Genomic DNA, 21,722 nt, shown 5'->3' with positions numbered 1-21,722 from the left:
AATCAATATTGGGAAAATGACTATACTACCCAAAGCAATCTACAGATTCAGTGCAATCCCTATCAAATTACCAATGGCATTTTTTACGGAACTAGAACAAAAAATCTTAAAATTTGTATGGAGACACAAAAGACCCCGAATAGCCAAAGCGGTCTTGAGGGGAAAAAATGGAGCTGGAGGAATCAGACTCCCTAACTTCAGACTATACTACAAAGCTACAGTAATCAAGACAATATGGTACTGGCACAAAAATAGAAACATCAATCAATGGAACAAGATAGAAAGCCCAGAGGTAAACCCACGCACCTATGGTCAACTGATCTATGACAAAGGAGGCAAGGATATGTATACAATGGAGAAAAGACAGTCTCTTCAATAAATGGTGCTGGGAAAACTGTACAGCTACATGTAAAATAATGAAATTAGAACACTCCCTAACACCATACACAAAAATAAACTCAAAATGGATTAGAGACCTAAATGTAAGACCGGACACTATAAAACTCTTAGAGGAAAAGATAAGAAGAACACTCTTTGACATAAATCACAGCAAGATCTTTTTTGATCCACCTCCTAGAGTAATGGAAATAAAAATAAAAATAAACAAATGGGACCTAACGAAACTTAAAAGCTTTTGCATAGCAAAGGAAACCATAATACGAAAAGACAACCCTCAGAATGGGAGAAAATATTTGCAAACGAATCAACAAAGGATTAATCTTCAAAATATATAAACAGCTCATGCAGCTCAATATTAAAGAAACAACCCAGTCCAAAAATGGGCAGAAGACGTAAGTAGACATTTCTCCAAAGAAGACATACAGATGGCCAAGAAGCACATGAAAAGCTGCTCAACATCATAATTATTAGAGAAATGCAAATCAAAACTACAATGAGGTACCACCTCACACCAGTTAGAATGGGCATCATCAGAAAATCTACAAACAACAAATACCGGAGAGGGTGTGGAGTTACTAGTTGTTAATTAGACCCTTTTCTGAGCCAGGGGGAGGTGGCAGGGGAGCAGACAGTAGAAGAGGGAGCCTGGGCTTTGGTGGTGGAAAGGAAGGCCCTGTAAGGAGACGGCACTGCGTTGAGTGCACAGCTGCTACGTTTTTTGCACCTAAGTACTGCTACGCAATACGCGTTTTGCCCTATTGTGCAGGCTTTTAGGGCCGGAGCCCCTGTTAGCTTCTGGGGACTGAGCGGTTGACAGGAGCCTCTAGGGAGGCTGCTGCCCAGGGCTCTGGCACCTTTCTGAGTCTGCCCTTCACCTGGGAGAGCCTGCTGGTCCAAGGCTTGCTGGACCCTGAGGGATGGATGGTGTGAGGAGTGCCCTTGGCCCGCAAGCCCGGCTCCCTTGGTCCTCCGAGCGCAGCTCCTTGGCACCAGGGCTGCCAGGGCTCCACCCCCACCAGCTGCTGCGTTATTTCTGACTCATCCAGGAGTTACAAGTGTGTAACCCAAACCCCTCCACGCCCGGCTTTCTCCCCCCCCCCCCCCAGCTCCTCCTGGAGGGAGGAAACCCTGGGACTTCTCTCCTGGGACCTTTCTGCAGGTCGGGTCCCTGTTGCACCTGGACGCAGCTGCCGCGTGCAGGAGCCACCCTGTGACAGGTGGGTGGGCTTGTGAGGGTGGCAGCAGCGAGCCCGGGCGGGTGTCTGTGCCTGCAGCCCCGGGCTCGCCGTCCCCATCGAGGGACTCCTTGGAGCCCAGCCCAGGAGGCAGCTTCTTGAACTCGTCAGGGACTTTTGCAGAGGGAGCTGTCTTGGTGTTTGGGGGCTGGGTACTGATCCCATGGCTTCTGCAGCTACAGGCCCCAGCCGGCTGCCTCTGATCACGTCACTTTGCTCCTTATGGAAGTTGCTGGCTTTGAAAGACGGGGACACTTTGGGTTTCATGCAGCACATCTCCTTGGCTCATAGCAGGAGCCTTGCTGAGGGGTGGCTGGAAGGTATAGCTGGCCAGAAGTCTGGGTCAGCTCAGCCCCCTGGGCCTGACAGCTCCACACACAGAGGGGGCTGGCCACCAGCGCCTGCCCCGGGGAGATCCCTGCTCAGTCTGGCTGTCGGGCCAGCAGGCGTGAGGGAGGAACGGGCAACTCGCCTCCTGCCCTGGGCTCTCAGAAACGAGCCCCTGATGCAACATGGGCGACCTGACAACTCGTGCCTGTATGCGGGTATGTCTCGTCCTGACACCGCCCCACCCCATGCTTCTCCTTGCTCTGCAGGAGTCCCCAGAGCTGGCCAGGGGATGAACCGCGAGGGGGCCCCCGGGAAGAGTCCGGAGGAGATGTACATTCAGCAGAAGGTCCGAGTGCTGCTTATGCTGAGGAAGATGGGCTCCAACGTGAGTGCCTTTGGGGTGTCGAGCAGCAGGCCCCCCAGGGAGGGTGCCTGATGCAGGCGGGCAGAGGGGCTGTAACCACCTTCTGTAGCAGCTGTGGTCTGGGGAAGCTGTGGTCTGGGGAAGGGGATGCCAGGCCTCTGGCTTGGCTGTGGCTAATTCAGGCTCTCGGGCACAGACACCAGCATGTCCAGTTCGGCAGGCCCTGCTGGGGCAGTCTTCCCACCCCCTGTGCCAAGTTTGGGCCAAGTGGGTGAGGGTTCTAAAGGCCCTGACCTTCCTTTCCTTCCCTCTCCCAAGAGTCTTCTCTTCCAGGGGTGACCGGGGGGCAGGACAGCCACCGAGAGGGCAGCAGATGTGCAGTGGCCCTTCTCAGCAGGAGAGGGAGGGGCTCCCCAAGCAGGGCCTGCCCTACGCTGGAATCCCCGTCCCCGATCTGATCCCGGTGGCGAGGCCTGTGGGCCCCATGGACCGAGTTTCAGGGGTGGGAGCAGAGGGGAGAGGGTGCTCACCCTGGAACTAGAAGGTCAGTTCTCAACAGTAGAGGCCCAGGGAGCGGGTGCGGGCCACCCTTCACCCGGCCCTCTCGCCCTTGCAGCTGACGGCCAGCGAGGAGGAGTTCCTGCGCACCTACGCGGGGGTGGTCAGTAGCCAGCTCAGCCAGCTGCCCCAGCACTCCATCGACCAGGGTGAGTCCAGAGTCGAGGGCCCGCGTGGCCAGCGACAGCAAGCTGTGGTTCCTTTAGAAAGCGTAGCTCCAGCCCTTCCAGATGGGTGGTCCGTGAGAGAGAGATTTCGGGGCTGCGGCTGCCTCACCCACAGAGCTGAGCCCTGGGTGGCGGCAGCGTCTAGACGTGGAGCCTCCAGAGCCTCCAGGCGGTCCCTTCTCCTTCCCCAGCTGGGAGCCAAGGACCCAACCAGGTAATGGGGGGGATCCCTTTCTAGGCCTGGGGGAGGAAGAGGAAGAAATGGAGGTGTCTGGGGGCCCCATAGCTGCAGAGGCTCTGGTGGCTGCATTTCTTTAACCTTTGCCTGCCCCCTGCCCCCACCCCACCACCGCCCCCGCCGCCAGTACCCTGTTCAGGACAAGGAAACCACCCTCGTGTGCAGGGGTCTAGGTGCGGGCTGCACGGTGGCTGCTGTGTCCCTGGCTGTGCCCGGGGAGGTGGCCCCAGTGGCCCTGGAGGTCTCCGTGTGCCCAAGGGAGTGATTTCTCTTTTGAGTACCCTCAGCCAGTTGTAATAATGGTAACACTGAGTGTTTACTGTCTAGCAGGCTCGAGCTGCCAGCTGTATTACTTCTACTTAGCAGGCAAGGAAACGGGGGTTCAGAAGCAATAAGCCACTGCAGCCAGTTACTGGGGGGCCCAGGATGCAAACCTGCAGCCCAATTGCAGGGCTGGGTTTGTCTCTGTCTGTCCTGGAGCCGCAGGAAGCTGCTGGGCACTTAATGGGCTCTCCCTTTCTGGAAGCCTTATCCTGACCCTGTAGCCCAGGACCCTGACCACCAATTTCCAATTGCTTGGAATTCTTGGCCGTTAAATCATGCCACCGGTGGCCTGTCTGGTGTGAGCGGGCCCCCAGGAGGAGAGTGCTGATGGGCGTGTTTGCTGACCCCTGAGGCCGGGGAGGCGAGCAGACCTGGCACACGGGACTGCTTTTCCTGAGGCTGCCCTTGTTCTCCTGGATGTCACACGCAGGGCTCTGCCCTGGCGCAGGGCCCGGTTCCCGAGCTCTGACGCTGGGCGTGACCCGGCCTGTGCGCCCAAGTCAGCAGAAATGTACAGGGTGTTCCCGTGGCCCCAGCAGCTCCCAGGGACAGCCGCTCGCCCGGGCCACCCTCGTGCCGCAGCCTGTCTGTGCCAGCTGGGCTGTCAGCCACCGCTGGGGAGGAGATAAGGGGTGTGGAGTCTGCCCCCGCCCCAGCCCCGTCCTGGGATATTTCTTCTGGGAGAGGTCTTTTCTCCTCCAGGGCTGATCTGGGTTTTAGCGTGGCTCCCTCTCCGCTGCTCCCGAACCGTATTCACTTGAAACCCTCAGGCTTCTGAGTCCCTGGGGCATCACCTTTTCTCCCAGCCTGGTCTTGGGTCACTGGGTTACCCTGAATTTGAGCTGCAGGGGTAAGAATACCTCTAAGTAGAAAGCTGTTAGTGGGAAAAAATCAAAAGAAGCTGTAGAACTGTGTGTCAGTATAGAAAACACCACCACGTACACTCCCCACCCCCCGCCCATATACACACACTCACGAATGTATGTGTATAGAACAAAAGAAGCTGAAAGAGTATTTACCAGGTTGTTTATAGAAAATTTTGATAGAGGGTGGAACCACATAAGGGACTTTGACTTTCCAAGTCACACATTTTTTTGTAAAACTAATTTTTTTAACATTGCACATACATTTCTTTTACTACAATAAGGGAAGGTTTTTTTAAGATTCTGAACTTTTTTTGGTTTCCTATTTTTCTTTTCTTTTTTCTTTTTTTTTAACTTTTTATTTTATATTGGAGTATAGTTGATTAACAATGTGTTCGTTTTAGGTGTTGGTTTTCTATTTCTTTTTTTTTTTAATTGAAGTATAGTTGATTTACAATGTTGTGTTAATTTCTACTGTACAGCAAAGTGATTTAGTTATACATATATATATATATACATTCTTTTTTTAAATATTCTTTTCCATTATGGTTTATCATAGGATATTGAATATAGTTCTCTGTGCTCTACAGTAGGACCTTGTTGTTTAAAGGGGAAGTTTTAAAAAGTGTTTTTAAGAGAACTGTTTTTGTCTTGCTCAGCTAAACCAACAACTGAAAATAAAAATGAGCTCTGCTGAGTTATTTAAGGCGGTCACGGTGACCTCACCTGGACTGAAACTGCTGAGCAGTCAGGAGTGAGCCGTGGGCATGTGGGTGTGATTTCGTGGCCCTGGAATCCGGGCCCTCCTGGGTGTGGGGCGTCCACAGACAGACAGGCTGGCCTTGGGTACTTCTCTCTCCGGGAAGCAGGCTCCTGGGAGTGAACCTGGAGCCGGGTGAGAGTCTCTGGGGAGATGGTTCTCTGCTGCTGGGCTGCCCTTCAGTCTGCCCCTCGCCCCACAGTCACCTCCAGCGACAAGCCTCACAGGCATTCTGTATTTTCTTTGTGCCAACAAAACAGCAAGCAGTCCAGTCTCTCCCACTATGGAGGTTCAAGCCTGAGAGCAGGACCCTACATTTCTGCCCACGCCATGGGGCCACATGGGGCTTTGATAAAATTCTAGCCCGCCCACCTTCCCCGCTGGCAGAGCCGACCTCAGCTGATGCCACAGGGCATGTTGCTGTCAGAGTCTCAGGTGCCACCCAGGTGGCAAGAGCCCTGGATCATTGCTTCCAGTGCTCAGGACCCCAGCATGAAAGGCCCAGAAAGGCCTAGGAGCATTCGGGGTGATGGGCAGGACCGTCCCATAGAAGCCTGGTGTGAGCGCCTCCTGCCACTAGGCGGCACTGTCTCTCAGCAAATGCCTGTGCTCTGCTCCCCCGGATCCCGCAACTCTGACCTATGCTGTTCCAGCTGCCCTCAGTAGGGGGCCTGAGGCCGCCCCACCGATGGGTCAGTGCTTGGCCATCCGTCCCGGGGTCCTGCCCACCACCTTGGACTGGCACACGCTTCCCCTCTGGGGCTGGAGGGGTCTGGTACCGGGAGCACTGCTTGCCCTCCCCAGACCCAGGTAGGAGAGCAGCAGGCTGGGCATCCCTCAACCCACGCCTGCTGGCCGCCCCGCATCCCATTCTTCCCTCGGTGAACACGTGTTCAGTAGCTGCTGGGTCCAGGTAGGTGCTGGAGACCCTGGTGCACGGGCCTGCACCATAGCGCCTCACCAAATGGTTCCAGGAGAGGGCCCCAGAGGCCCCCCAGTACTGCACTGGACAGTGGGTAGACCTGCCTGGCCTGTGCTCCTCCAAGACCACCCTCGAAAGCCTCCTTCTGGAAGCCCTCCTGTCCCTCCCTTGTCTTCCATGAGACCCCTCTCTCTCTCTCCCCCCTCCCCCATTTTCTGCCTCTCTGCTCACTGCCTCCCGCCCTCCCCTCCCCAGTGCCTCCTTTCTCCTCACCATAGTCATGCTGGGTGTTCTCCGTATTCTGTCCTCTCCTCTCAGTGTCACACGCTCTCCCTGGGAGGTCACACATACTCCCGTGACTCCAACAGAGCTCTGGTCGATGCCTTCGAGATACACCCCCTCAGCCCAGACCCCCTGCTGACCCCCAGATTGATGTGCGCTCTCTACTGGCCTCTGGCTGCACACGCCCCACATTCAGCAGGTCCAGGGTCGTAACCTCTCCCCGCCCCGGGATCTGTGCTCCCGCCTGTATTCTCTGTCGTGAGGATGTGCCACCCATGAACCCAGTGTCCTGGGGACCAACCACCGACTCCTGTCTTCCCCAGGTATCTAGGAGGTTACCAAGTCCTCTTGATTCTCCTGCCTTAATGCTCCTCACATCTGCTTTGTCTTCTCCATCTTGGTTTGAACCCCCATTTTGGTCTGAGCCCGTGTTAATTCTTGTCTCGATCACCACAAACAGCCCCTAACTGGCATCTCAACTTCTCGTCTTGCCCTCTCCGTGCACTTTCTACCCTGTACCCAGAGTGAGTATCGAAGGCTACATCAGCGGGTCTCTCCCCAACTTATAGTCTTTCAGTGGCTCTCTACTGCCTTGAGGATAAAATCCGAACCCCTTAGCGTGATGAGCAGGACCCCTGCCCACCGGACAGCAGGACTTCCTGCTCCACAAACAGCCACAGTGAATGGCTTTCAGCTCCCGTCTCAGGCCTCGTGCGTTCACGCCTTTCCGTCCCTGCATTTGCCTCTCGGCTGCCAGGAGCCCAGCCCTGAGCCCACCCCCTCCCCTGCCTCCCACAGGCAGGGCCAGGCCCTCCTGTGATCCCCACCGCACACGTGTACCTCGGCCCTGCTACTCCCCACACTGTCTCCTGGTCCATCTCTTCACCAACTCTGAGCCCCTTGTGGCTTCCCTCTTTGTATTTGTGGGGCTGGGCCCCCCAGAGCGCCAGCGTGTTCTTGGGTGAATGAGTGGACCAGGCTCTGGGTCTGGGAGCCCATAGTACCCCGGAAAGGCAGGAACATGGAGCGCTGTCTCCTGGTCCCCAGGGTGGCCGAGCAGACCTGACATCCTTGCTGGACTGACTTTGAACCAAAGGCAATCAGTGCTTCTCTGGGAAGGTCGCCTTGCTGAGAAGCCCCAGCTGTAGGCTCGGGGGCGGAGAGCCGTAGCTTCCAAAGCAGGCTCAACAGAATGCTGAGTTCGTGCCTTTGTTGTTGTCAGTGCTGTTCTCTCCATAACATATGTCGATCGTTTTTCCTGGCTATAAAAGAATGCATAGTCATTGTGGAAAGTCATTGGGAAAGACAGAAACAGCAGAAAAGCTTAGAGGATTGACTCCTACCACGTAGCTAGAATCACTATTCCCTTGCGTTAATTTCCCAGCAGGTTTTTAAAAAAAATATGCATGTATTTTCATTACAGAGTTGAGACCACACAGTGTAAACGTTGTAATATCCATTTTAACATCCATTTTTTTTACTTATGATAATTTTACCACGTCCTCAAACGATTTTCAAGAAAACATTTTAGCAGTCGTGTGATATGCAGCCATGTGGCTGTGCTATCATTTTTTGACCGATCCTTTACCTTTTCTTTTTCTGTGGCTGCGCCGGGTCTTAGTTCCGGCACGTGGGATCTTAGTTGCGGCACACGGGATCTTTAGTTGCGGTGCACGAACTCTTAGTTGCGGCATGCATGTGGGATCTAGTTCCCCGACCAGGGATCGAGCCCAGGCCCCCTGCATTGGGAGTGAGGAGTCTTACCCACTGGACCACCAGGGAAGTCCCCTGATCCTCTACTACTCGACATTTGTTTTTCATTTTTGCTATTAATTATAATTAATTTAATTTATTGAGCTCCTCCTATGTGCCAGGTTCCATGTCAAGTAGCATATAAAGTTATCCCAGAGAATCCTCACGACAGCCCTGTGAGGCAGCTACTGTCACAGGCCCACTTTCACGATGAGAAAACAGGCCCTGAGAGGTTGAGTAAGATGCTCAAGGTCATAGAACGGGTCATGTGGGTCCAGGATGTGGTAAACAAAGACCATCTAGGAGTGGCTTACAGGCCATGTGCATTTTTAAGCAGAACAGTGTTTTACCTGAGGAGCAGGTGTGATGTAGGCAGTTAGCATGGTATTTCAGGAGGGCATGAGAAAATTGGAAGGGTTTCCTGCTGCCTTCTTTTTCTGGGCCTTTCACCTCCACGTGCCTTTGAATGTGCTGGTTCTGTTTGAGCTCCAGGTCTCTCCCTGCCCCAGCACCACACCGGGGACGGATGCGGCAAGTGCCAGTTCCAGGCCCCTCGTGCGCACTTGGCAAAGGCCTCCTTGTGGCCAGTCGCCTGCAGACCTACCATCCTCGAGTCATGCTTCGTATAGACCCTTGTCCAGCTGTCCCGGGGCTGGAGGGACCCTGTCTTGATGTGGCACATTTTGTTAAGGAAGCCCTCGTCCTTTCTCTTCCCCTCCTCCTGGCCCTGGAGCTGTGGTGCTGGCACGCTGGCTCCAGGCCTGTTCCAGCCTCCGTCTGATCACACTCTTTCTCGAAGAGACTTTCCAGGGAAGGTCCCCAGCCTGAGCCAGCTGGGCGGTCCCAGGGCTCTGCTGGCTTTCCCCTGCGGAAGCCAAGGCTGCGGGCTCAGGGTCCGCTGCCAGCGAGCCTAAAATAGGTCACTTGGTCTCAGGGTTACACTGAGAACCTTGTTAAAATAGCTGTGGTCATGGGCAACCCAGCAGGGAGCCAGCGGCCCAAGGGGAGGGCCCACCCGGGCCCACCCAGTGCACTGCTCTTCCAGGGACCGAGCAAGCTCACCCCGCTGCTCGTCACCCCACTTGACCCTCTCAGCGGCCCTCGGGTGGGGTGCTGGCACCATCTCCGTTTCACAGCCAGCATTCTTCCTGGAATCCTTTCCCACACCATCTGGCCTCTGCTCTTTCACTTCCTCTGTCTCCCTCTCTGCCCTTCCGGGGTCGGCTCGCTTTCCTCCTCTGGCTCCTGAACTGCCTGCGGATCTTTCCTTCCGTGTAGCGGTTATCACGTCAGGTCAGGAGCCCCGAGGGGCCAGCGCCCGTGCTGTGCTCGCAGTCTCACGTTTCCCCTTGGTCCAGCTCTGGCACAGAGTGGGGTCTGTCAGATCCCCGTGTAGACCGAGGCTCCCCCTCTGTGCGGACCGGCTGCCGGGGTCCCGGGACCCCCATCTGCTCACGCGCGGCTCTGAGGCTTCTCATAGAGGCTCCAGGTGATAACCAACTCTGGACTGAAATTACTGTCAGGCCCCGGGAGAATTCCAGTCAGTGGGATGGGAAGCTAATCTTTTTAAACTTTAATCAACACTTTCATGAGAATTACCTGTAACCTAATAATAATAAAATGAAACCCAAAAATCTCATATACGTTGAATCCGGCTGAAAAATCAACCAGAAGGACTTGGTACGTGATAACATGTGTCACAGAAAAAGAAAAAAAATACCCCGTGTTGAGGGGGATGAATTGGGAGATTGGGATATACACTACTGATACCATATATACCACTATATATACACTATTGATACCATGTATAAAATAGGTAACTAATGAGAACCTACTGTACAGCACAGGGAACTCTACTCAGTGCTCTGTGGTGACCTAAATGGGAAGGAAATCCAAAAAAGAGGGGAGATATATATACGTAGGGCTGATTCACTTTGCTGTACAGCAGAAACTAACACAACATTGTAAAGCAACTATACTCCAATAAAAATTAATTAAAAAAAATAACCCCAAGAAAGGGTAAGAGCTGAAGAGCAGGGCTGGTTGCTCAGTTCGGCCTCGGGCTCTGGCCTGTGAAGGGCTGCCTTGACCCTTCTTCACCAGCGTGATGCGTTCTATTGTGTAGAGCTGAGAGCAGGGGCCTCCAAGCCCTTGTGCACCTCTGCTCCCACCTCCTGACACCCAGAAGAGGCAGACCTCTGTCCTGGAGAAGAGCATCAAGGGCCAGTTGGGCCAGCGATGGCACAGTCCCGGTCACAGTAGCCCATTGATCTGGATGCCAGGCGACTGCCCCTGGCCTCTAGCTGCCAGCCCAGCAGGGCAGACGGAAACAGGAGCAAACATGTAAAGAATTTTGGGTGCAGATCACAGGATGACTGACCCTGAGGGAAGGGAACCCCCCTAGAAAGCCCCAGAGGTAGGATGTGTGTGCTAGGCTCAGTGGGGTATGGGGGGGTGAGGTGGGTTTGGGGCACGTGGGACTAGAGCAGAGCAGGTGTACTAGAACCCTGAGGGGTGACCCCACAAGACGCTGTTTGTGATGCTTTATGCTGCAGACGTTATCCGGGTCAGTCAGATGGGCAGGATACGTGTGTTTTGCAGGTGAGGAAACGGAGGTGGATGTGCAGGGACTTGGCCAGTATCGCGCGGGTAGGCAGTGGTCAGACCCAGGCCCAGGTACCGTGATCCACCAAGGGAGCCCAAGCCTGGGGAGGCCCTCGTTGGTCTGTCAGGAGGCCCAGGACCTCTGCCAGGAGCCGCCTCACCCCTGGGCCCACACGCCTCCACTTCTGGCAGCTGGAATGCCTGGTGATGTGGTTGCCAGCCTGGAGCCCAGGAGGTGCCACCAAGCGTGGAGCCTGCTTTGGCTGCTGAGACCTTGGTGGATCCGGGGTGCTGTCCCCATGGCGACCAGTGTCGTGCTGTCACTGGGTAAAAGCCATCCTCTGGGAACTCTGGGCGGCAGAGCTGAGCTGTATAGAACCCCTGGGCTCCTAGGCCACGGCTGCTAAAAGCAGCACATGCCGCCAAGCAGGTTTGGGCTTGTCTGGGGGGAGACCTAGTCCAGGTTGGTGCCCGAGTCTCACCCCCGTGGAGCCTTTTGCCCTTGCAGGAGTGTCTGGGACCTGTTTTTCCGGGAGCCTCTCTGCCTGGCTCATCTCCCCAGAGCCGGTAGCTGAGCCGCGCAGTTTTCGGGTAGGCAGGTAGCCGAGTAGCAGATGCTGGTTGGTATGGACGGCAAGATAGTGAGCTCAGGGGGCAAAGAGGAAGTATCAAAGCCAAAAATCATGTGGTCAGACAAGGGGCAGACGTCGGGAATGGGAATCACCCTGGACGCGTTGGTGCGTGTGGCCGTGTTTCCTCTCCAGCCGGTCAGCCGTGTACGTGGAGGACAACCCGGGCTTGGCAGGTCGGGTTCCCTGGACGGTTTTGAAGAACTTTCGCCGAAGTTAAGTCCCTATGCGAAGTTAACTTTGCCAGAGTTAACTTCCAAAGTTAACCTCCAGCAGGAATTGGGAGACTCTGGGGTGTCGGGGTCCTATTTCGGAGTTTTCCAGGCCCCAGTCATTTGCCCTCATTGGGAAGGTGTTAGGCCCATTAGGAGGTCAGGAGGTCATGAGATCCCCGAGCCCAGAATGGAGTAGTTCTGGTCAGCTCCGGCCAGGGATGGGCGTGAGGGTTTCAGAGGGGCTGGGGGGCTGCTGCCCTTGGAGGAGCCCATGACCCTGAGTCGGGTGACGTGGGTGTCCCCACCTGTGGCCGATGCTGGTGCTGGGAGTCCCCCCCTTTTCTCTGGTGACCTCTGTGCCGGGCTGTGTCCTGAACTGTGGGGCCCTGGGGCTGGCCGGCTTTGGAAGCTGGCCCAGGCTTTTGTACCTTGTGTTGGTTTCCTGGGGAGGGCTTACTCTCAGGGCTGTTGCCTCTCTCCAGCCACCTGTGAGCATCCAGTCCTCCCGGCTGGACTTTGCAGGAGCTGGAAGAGCTCTCCGCAGCCTGTTCCCCCGCAGCGAGGCGCTTTGCTGGGACGTAGGCTGGACCAGCACGCTTAGCACATCCCTGCTGCCCGAGGAGGCCTCATCCCTTCCTTCCGCTGCCTGGTCTCTCTCTCCGCAGGGTCCCTCCTGGGGAGGGAGAGGTGGTGGTGTCTGGAGCAGTCCTCGTCTGCCCTGGAACCGGGCCCAGCTCCATGTGAGCTCCAGGGTCTGTGCCTTTCCTGGAAAAGGGCAAAGGGCTCCACTAGGATGTCCCCGGCCCGGTCTGAGAAATAGAGGCCGGGTGTACACTTACTCCGTCCATCACCTTAGGGCTGCAGCCATCTCCCTGTTCCTCTTTCCTGTTCTTTCTCATTCCTGGGCCTTTCTCCAAACCACACTGCTCCCTGCCCCCTGTGCCCCAGCACCCTGTAGTGAGCTAGCTTCCCGATGGCAGCGTGCTGGTTCCCTTCGGTGAGCGGGACGTGGGCTGAGGGTGGTGCTGGTGTGTGGGGCCTGGGCTGGACTTGTGATTCTGCTGGTGTGAATTCATCCTGAGCTTGCAAACAGACCAGTGACCCCATTGTCTGTCTCCCGCCCCGTGACCCCATTGTCTGTCTCCCGCCCCCAGCTAGGGGCCAGCCTCCCTTTCCTAAGTTCCTGAATATTTGTCATTTTTCTCTCACCAGTCACTTGACTGGACTCCATTAAAGGGGCAGAGCTGGCACGGGCCATGGGGTGGGATGGCCCCCTCGGTGCCCTGCCCTGGTTCAGAGAGCTGTGCCCTTGCCAGCGCCTTGGCCCTGCTCCCCGTGGCAGGGGAGCCATGGGACTAGGGGGGCACCTGGCAGAACAGTAGGCGGGGGCAGGGGGCGGGCGTCTGGGCTCCTCCCAGGTTGGCCTTCCGGATTCCATGTTGAATTTTCTCCAAGATACCCCAGGGCTGCTCTGGTGTTGCTTTATAAATCCTGGGTCTTGGTTCCGTTCTAATGGGAGCAGATGGGTTACTGCAGTCTCTGCCAGGAGGCCTGAGCAGCCTCAGTGCTCAGGGTACCTGGAGCAGGACCGTTACTTCCTTTTCCTAATAGAAAACGACAAAACGTGTAGTGTAGCGTGGTCTTCGGAGTCTGTGTCGGGTCCTCCCTCTGCTTCTGATTCACCGAGTTGCTTCATCTCTCTGAGGAGCTTCAGGCTCCTCACCTATAACGATTCGTCCTGTATCACTATGTTAGATGCTGTGGTCAGGGAGGGCCTGGGGAGGTGATTTTACACAGACTGGCATGAAGTGTGAGAGCTGTGAGATAGACTTTGGGGGAAGAGCATTGAGGCAAAGGAAGCCGCAGGTGCAAAGGTCCTGGGTTGCAGGTTCCTGTGCCTGAAGGACAGCCAGGAGCCCATGTGGCTGGAGCGGAGTGAGGGGTGGGAGGAGGCATATAAAAAGGGGTGAAAAGACAGTGAGGGGCCAGATCATGTTGGGTCTTGAAGCCACGGTGTAGAGTTTGGAGTTTCCCTTGAGTATGATGAGAAATCTTATAATAAACCACCTTTGGAGAGTTTTGAGCAAAGGAGTGGCAGGATCTGACTCATATTTTTAAGAACTTCCTTCTGACTGCTATGTGGAGAATGGACCCTCGGGGTCCAGAGAGGGGAGATCCAGGAAAAGAGGGTACAGGAGGCTAGTGAGAGGGGCAGTGGTGGCTTGGACCAGGGTGGTAGTAGGGGAAATGGTAATGTATTCAGGATACATTTTAAAAGTATAGTCAGCAGGGTTTGCTGATGTGTTATACGTGGCGTGTGTGTGTGAGAGAGGGAATCGGGAAGACCCCAGGGTTTTTGACCTGAGCAACCAGGGGATGGAGGTGCCATCGGCTGAGATGGGGAAGGCTGCAGGTGGAGCAGGCTTGGGGCTGCACCATTTGACGTTCCACCAGCAAAGTCTGAGGGTTCAAATTTCTCCACATCCTTGCTAATGCTTGTTATCGTCTGTCTTTTTGATTCCTGCTGTCCCTTAGGTATGAAGTGGTGTCTCATTGTGGTTTTGATTTGCATTTCCATAATGACTAATGATGTTGAGCATCTTTTCATGCCCTTGTTGACCATTCATATATCTTTTCTGGAGAAATGTCTATTCGAGTTCTTTGCCCATTTTAAAAATTGAGTTGTCTGATTTTTTATTATTATTGAGTTGTGTTATTTATATATCCTAGATAGGAGTCCCTTACCAGATATATGATTTGCAGATATTTTCTCCCATTCTGTAGGTTGTCTTTTCAATTTTTTTGATAGTGTTTTTCGAAGCATAAAAGCTTTTAACTTTGGGGGCTTCCCTGGCAGTCCAGTGGTTAAGACTCTGCACTTCCAATGAAGGGGGTGCGGGTTTGATCCCTGGTCGGGGAACTAAGATCCCACATGTGGCATGGCCAAATTGTGAAGAAAAAAAGAAAAAGAAAAAAAGGCTTTTAACTTTGATAAAGCCCAGTTTATTTATTTTTTTCTTTTGTTGATGGTGCTTTGGGTGTCATATCTAAGAAACCATTTCCTAACCCAAGACTATGAAGATTTACTCCTGTGTTTTCTTCTAAGAGTTTCATAACTTCAGCTCTTATGTTTAGGTCATTGCTCCATTTTGAGTTAATTTTTGTCTATGGTGCAAGCAAGGTAAGGGTTCAACTTCATCTTTTACATGTGAGTATATCCAGTTGTCCCAGCACCATTTGTTCAGTTCTTTCCATTGAACCCTCGGCACCTTTGTCAAAACTTAATTGACCATAAATGGGAGGGTTTATTTCCGGCTTCTCAATTCTATTCCGTTGATCTATGCCAATTCCACCCAAACTTGTTTACTGTAGCTTTGTAGTAAGTTTTGAAATTCAGAAGTGTGGGTCCAACCTTGTTCTTTTTTCTCAAGATTGTTTTGGCTATTCTGGATCCTTTGCGTTTCCATATGAATTTTAGGAGCAGATTGTCAATTTCTGCAAGAAAGGCAGCGGGGATTTGATAGAAGTTGTGTTGAATTTCGTTCAGCGATGTTTTAGACGTTGATGTTTTGTTCTTTTTAGAGTACAAATTTCATACTTCATTTGTTAAATTTAATCCTAAGTATTTTATTATTTTTGCTGCTACTGTAAATGAAATTGTTTTCTTAATTTCATTTTCAGATTATTCATTTCTAGTTTATAGAAATACAAATGATTTTTGTACATTGACCTTATATCCTGCAACTTTAACTTGTTTATTAGTTCTAGTAGTCTTTTAGTGGATTCCTTAGGATTTTCTATATGTAAGATCCATGTCATCTACAAATATAGTTTTATCAGTACTTCTTTCTTTCCAATTTGGATGCCTTTTATTTCTTTTTCTTGCCAAATTGCCCTGGATAGAACCTTCAGCACAGTATTGAATAGAAATGGTGAGAGTGGACATTGTTTTCTTGTTCCTAATCTTGAAGGGGGAGAGCTTTCAATCTTTCACCATTAAGTATGATAATAACTGTGGGTTTTTAATAAATGCCCTTTATCAGATTGAGGAAGTTCCCTTTTATTGCTAGTGTGTTGGGTGTTTTTATCGTGAAGGGGTATTGAATTTTGTGAGATGTGTTTTCTGTGTCTATTCAGATGATTATATGCTTTTTGTCCTTTTTTCTGTTGATAGGATATATTACATTAATTGATTTTTGGATATTAAACCAACCTTGCATTCCTGAGATAAATGTCACTTGGTCAGAGTATATAATCCTTTTTATATGTTGATGTATTCCGTTTGCTAGTATTTTGTGAGTATTTTTGCATATCATAGGTATTATGAATATCTATATTCATAAGAGAGACTGGTCTGTAGTTCTCTTTCCTTGCGATGTCTTCATCTGGTTTTGGCTTTCTTTATCTTTTAATGGGTCAGAGAGTGTGGAACAGGAGAGACTGATCATCTTCTCCCCTCCTGTGCTCACGGCATCTGGTGGGAAAGGACAAACTCTGAACCCAAGTCCAGACAGCATCAGCAGAGGTACCAGTGGGGTGGACCAGCCTTGTTGGTAAAACGGGATAGTAAACCTAGCTGACGGCACAGAGGCAGTGGGCTCGGCCTGCTGGCTTCCTTGTAGCATCTTCCTGTTGTGAGCCCTGCCTTTCCAGGACAGTGTGAGCATCTGAGGGAGCCCCCACATCCTAGCCTTTAAGGGAGAAGGAGGGACCGTGAGGGTTAACCTTGGAGACCCCTCCTGGCTCTCAAGCTCTAAGAGCTTGAATCTTAATAACTAAGTAAGCAGCTCACCCTCCCTCTTAGGTAACTGGCCCAAGTTCCGTGGAAAAGAGGAAAGGGAAGGGCAGCATCGTCGCCTAGAGGCCTGTGGGGCTCAGGTCAGGCCCTTGTTGAATGATGAGTACCAGGCCAACCAGTGATGAGGACAGGGCAGACAATGCTCTGGAAGAGCCTGCCCCCTCTTGGGCCCCAAAGGAAAGCAGATCCCTGGTGGTGAGGCCTGGAAAACAGCAAGTCCTTTAGGAACAGCACAGAGTACGGATGGGCAGCAGCTCCGTGGGCCCTTTCCGCACCCAGCTAGCAGCAGAGTGGGAGGCTCTATAAATGGGAGCTGCAGATTCCTAGCCTTCCCCACCCCAGCCAGGGATGGGGCCACCAGCTGGTGTTGCAGCACTGCCTCAGGTGTCTTGCTAAATAGTCGTTGGAGTCCCTGCATGACCTTGAGGAGGTGACTTCTTTCTCCACCTCTCAGGGTGTAGCCCAGCTACACACACTGGGCAGCCCCTGAGTCTGGGCTCCTCCAAGGAGCCAGTGGCCATTCCCTCTGCAGACTCACTCTTCCCTCCTGGGGCAGCTGGTGCTATTTTTGTGCCTGCAGCTCAGCACAGAGGCCCAAGGTCCCTTCGAGAAAGCCCACGAGACAGGCAAGGAGAGAAGTGAGTGGGCTGTCCCTGTTCATTGCATCTTTTGGTCACAAGTCCCCTTTCGTGGTCTCTCTCCAGCCCCCTCCTGGTTAGCGAGCTGGAGAGGCGGCACTCGGGAAAAGCCGGCATCTGTTAGGTAACCAGCTCAGCTGCCATGCAGGGTATGATGTAACCTTGGATTCTGTGGTTGCTAGGAAAATTCTGCCTGCAGTGATATTGCGTGGTCCGAGGACTGAGGCGAGAACAGAATGTTCCCAGGACAACAGGGGAAGGATTGGTAGGGCTTCCCAAGCAAAGGAGCCCAATCCTGAGAAGTCAGACGATTTGAGCTCCTTTCTAGAAGCTCGTTCCCCTTTGCAGGAATAGAGGTTGTGCTGGTAACAGCAGAACCCCGTCAAGGCAGATGGGGCATGTGTGGCAGGGTTACTCCCCTGGGTAGCACCTTGGCCCTCTGGTGCCAAACTGAAGGACACGTCTGTAATGTTACATCCTTGTGGACGGGCCCTCCTTCTACAGCACCCGTGGCTGCATGCCTCCTCCGTGTGGCAGGGCAGTTAGGAAGGAGGTCAGGACGAGGCTGCCAGTGGGAAGGGGTGACTCCCTGTGGCGTGGACGGAGGTGGCCGACACCACGCCCCAGGGTGGGGGCCGGCCGTGGTGGACTCCTGCCCTCTCCCTGACTCCGTTTCACGTGTCAGCAGCTCCACCACGCCCTGCTGCCTGCGCCCCCCTCAGTGGCCTTTCCTGTTTCTGCTGCTCCGATCCTCCCCTCCCCGGGAAGAATTCCTCCAGCAGAACAGAAGAGAAGCTTGTCTGAAAGGCCATGGGCGACTGACTGTTACTTAACGTTCAGGGTGCCTCCAAGAACCATCCTTTAGAAAAAGGGGAGAGCGGGACTTCCCTGGTGGTCCAGTGGTTAAGACTCCGCGTTTCCACTGCAGGGGGCACGGGTTTGATCCCCAGGGGGAAAGGGGAGAAAGTGGCAGGGCCCAGGCAGGGTCCGCGCCCAGGAGGTGGGGTGGGACCTGCGGGTCACCTCACCTGCCCTGCAGCTTCCGGTGGGGGAGGCAGGTCAGCATTTCAGGCTGTTTCCCTCCTCCTTCCTGCCTCTTCTGGCTGCATGTCAGAGCCTGTCTTATGGAAAACAAGATAAAGGAAGTGATTTCATGAGTGCCTGGACCAGAATCCTCAAATCCGCCATTAAAGATAACAACAAAAAGATTATGGCTGTTATCTGTCTCCATGGGAGCTGGGCCGACCACGCGCTAGAAATGGGCCTGGCCACGCTCCCCTGAGCAGGTGTTGGGTTTGGGCAAAGAGGACTGGCTGTTAGAAATTATGAGCAAGATCCTCCAAAGGGATCGAAACAAGAGTCTTAAGAAGGAAGAGAGAGGTTCCCAAGGGCCCCCGGCTTTGGCGACCTTGGAGCAAGGGTCACAAGCAGAGCCCCGCTCCAGGACAGCAGCCTGGGCTCTTGGCGTGCTCACCTCTTCACCGTGTAGCCTTGAGCAAGCCTCTGAGCCTCACCCCTGCAGCCTGCAGCCCACAGCCGTGCAGCAGGGGTGCTGGCCTACCCTGGCCTGGCTGTAGGGGACGCCCAGGCCCAGAGGGGAGGTGGGCTTCCCCAGAAGCATTGTTCTCGGAAAGCACCCCGCTATAGTGGACTGACTGACACTGCGTCGGGGGCCGCAGCCTCCTCGCCTTGTCCCAGGTTGCAGCCCGGGGCCAGAGGACCATCCAGCAGCAATTCTTTCGCCCTGGTCTGCAGGTGCAGAGGATGTGGTGATGGCGTTTTCCAGGTCGGAGACGGAGGACCGGAGGCAGTAGCTGCAAACCCCTTGGAATACCCTGGAGGCTGGCAAAGGCCAGGAGATCTGTGTGGACCTCACCGGCTGAGTGGCAGAGGGTCACCTTCCCTACCCCGACCCCCCACCCCACCCTTTCCCGTCCTGCCCCACGGCCACTCAGCATCCTCGAGGGAGACACCAGTGGTGCAGTTACGATTGGCTTAAAGGGACGGACTCATGATTGGCTGCGGGAAGAAACCTTTTTATTTTTAAATCTCGACCAACGCAAACCTTTTTATTTTTATTTCTGACTCTTATTTTTTTTTTTTTTTTAAATTGCGCCTCGGTCTATGGCTTCTCAGGAAGCTCTCCGAGCTCTGGTGCTTTATTTCGGTCACTTTTTAGGAATGTGAAGAGGTCCGATTGGCTGCTTAAACTGGAAAAGGATTTTGATTGGCTGGCTAATGGGAAACGGTTTTTTTTTTTTCTTTGATTGGCTGCAGGTGTTCTGCTGATGGCAACAGCCCCTCTCTTTTGAATGTTGAAAACAGGGTTTGGGACGTTGGTTGTTATATTTGACTTGAAAAAAGAAAGAAAGAAAGAAACCAAGTGCGCTTCGCAATATTTATTACACGAAGAGCTTGCTGCTGCTGCTTTGACGTGTTTTTGTTTGTGTTTGCATTTGATTGGCTTTCGATATGTGTGTTTGGTTTCCCATTGGCTCACCCATGACTCCCGTTGCCATGGGCTGCCCACCCCCCTGCTGCGTGCAGGACCCCTCCAGCCCGGGGGTCCACCTAGAGAGTGCTTTTGCTTTAATGACCACACCAGGCTCCATCAGCAAGGGAACCCCTAGGACGCCAAGCAGGGCCCCAAGGAGGTTTGTGTTGTCCTGAAGGAGCAGCCCAGAGCTTAGAGGTGACCATTAGCCAGGATTTACGTGCATCGCTTCATGAGCTGGCAACCAGCCAGCATCCCTTGGTGAGAATGGAATCTCTCACACGCGCCATCCGGGCCTCTCCAGCCTGCCCGCGCTGAGCCATTCCCTCCATATTCTACTTCCTGAGGCCTCATCGGGGGGCCCCTCCTATAAGGGGCAGGAGCTGCTCCCAGCTCTGAGACCCCAAAGCATAGCAGAGGTCTCTGCCCGAGAGCCCAGAACCCACACAAAGGCCCCAGCTTGGCTCACAAGGCCCAGGAGGCCTTTGGCGCCAAACGCACCCTCCCACCTCCCCCAGCCTCCTCCCGAGGTGTGTGCTGCCAGCGCAGTGGGTCCTGACCAGCCCTGGGAGCTCTCATGCGAGGCCGTGCCCTTCACTGCACTGCCTTCAGAAGGGTCTCTCTCCACGGCAGCCTGGAAGGGACCGTGTCATTATTTATGAAGTGCCCACTGGGACCGCTGGCTGGGTCTTCAATGAGCGAGTCCCACCAGGCTGGCCCTCAACCGCCCCCCAGAAAGACATTGCAGAGCAGTGGTCTTTGAAGGGCTGCAGGAGCCCCAAGTCTTCCCACCTGCCCTCTTCCCCCTGGAGGTGGCCCGTCCTGCTCCCTGCATCTCTCGCAGGAGTGGAATCTGGGTGGGGAGTTGGAGGAAGATGCGGGCCTGGGGAGGGGAAGCCTCCCCACGCCCCCGCCGTGACCTCCCACCCCCACCCCGGAGGTAGTAGACGGCTGAGACCTCCTTCTCGCCCCAGGTACCCAGAGCCAGGAGAAGACGCTCAGAGCCAAACTTCCCCCTTCTTAAGGCTTGGGGCTGTCATGGAGCAAGGGAGCTGAACGCCAGCGTGTCCCGGGCCCCAGCCCCTGGGAGCCCCATGGCCCCGTGACCGTTCACACTGTGCTCTGAGCTTCCTCTGAGCCTTGCCCCAGCAGAGGACTTGACACGACCCAGACACCCCATCCTCCTGCACACACGGGCCCCCTGCCCTGGTTAGCTGGCCATTAGTCTGAAAAGGCCGTTGATCCCCAGGGGACGAGGACTGTGTGGACCCCAGCAGGGGCCCGAGAGCACCTTCCTCCAGGAGGGGCAGGGAGTGTACGCACACACGTGTGACTGTACTCATTCCCAGCTCAGTGGCCTGCAGCTCCAGCTGAGCCCCTGGGGGAAGGTGGGTTTTGTTCAGTCTCCCCCCACCACCCAGGTTGTAACGTCTGTTATCAGCTGTCATTGCCAGTGTCGCCGGCTGCCCCCTCCTTGTACCTGTAGCTCCCGTCAAGGGTCCGAGTCCTGGCTGATGGTGTGTTCCTGCCCCAGTCTGTCCTTGTCAGGGTCATGGGCCTCCCTCTTGTAACTGCGATGGCCCTGATCTGTCTCATCTTCTGCAGAAGAAAAGTGGAAATGTTGCTCTGGCTTCGTATTTCAACTAAAAATATTTCTGTTGAAGAAAATAATTAACAATAAAGATTTTTAATAGTTTGGCTCGTGAGCTGATTTCCCCACATCACGTGGACTCTGCTGCTGGGGCCCCCCCTCCCCAAGGAGGGGCGAAAACACCATGTTTGCTAGTTGAATTGTCTATGACCTCGAGTGGAGCTGGGGGTTTGGGAGAATTCCCAGATCTACCCACCCCAGCTGACACGTCTGTAGGAAGGGTGAGCCCCCTTTTGACCTGGAGGTTCCCAGTATTGTCCTAGTTGGGCTGAGGTCAGTAATCCTCAGACGTGGCCTCCCCCCTCCATGCTCCTAAGCAGACACTGAGCACCCCGTCCATCCTAGACACCGCAACATCCCGTGTGATGGCAGTGGTCTTAGAATGCTTGTAACAAAAGTCCAAACAGAGTATCCGTCCCGTCCATCATCCCAGAAACAGAAGATCCGTTGGTGTTCGGCTGTATATTCAAGTTCGGAAGCTAAAGTCATTTCTGCTTGA

At 53.9% G+C, this 21,722-nt stretch overlaps 1 protein-coding gene across 2 annotated transcripts in view; it reads left to right on the top strand.

The window, feature by feature from the left end:
- CTNNBIP1 (catenin beta interacting protein 1) overlaps positions 1 to 21,268 on the top strand; it is a 51,653-nt gene extending 30,385 nt beyond the window's left edge. For both annotated transcript variants that reach the window (XM_059912396.1, XM_059912405.1), the window contains 3 exons: positions 2,231 to 2,349; positions 2,945 to 3,035; positions 18,834 to 21,268. In XM_059912396.1, the coding sequence (XP_059768379.1) occupies positions 2,254 to 2,349; positions 2,945 to 3,035; positions 18,834 to 18,892 (246 nt within the window). In that variant the 5' untranslated portion in view covers positions 2,231 to 2,253 and the 3' untranslated portion in view covers positions 18,893 to 21,268. The remainder of the gene's footprint in view (positions 1 to 2,230; positions 2,350 to 2,944; positions 3,036 to 18,833) is intronic.
- Positions 21,269 to 21,722: the final 454 nt, after the last annotated feature.

Source organism: Balaenoptera ricei, chromosome 1 (assembly GCF_028023285.1).
Source record: "Balaenoptera ricei isolate mBalRic1 chromosome 1, mBalRic1.hap2, whole genome shotgun sequence".
Taxonomy (NCBI): Eukaryota; Metazoa; Chordata; class Mammalia; order Artiodactyla; family Balaenopteridae; genus Balaenoptera; species Balaenoptera ricei.
Note: the sequence above shows the minus strand (reverse complement) of the source record. Positions and strands in the feature narration are given on the sequence as shown.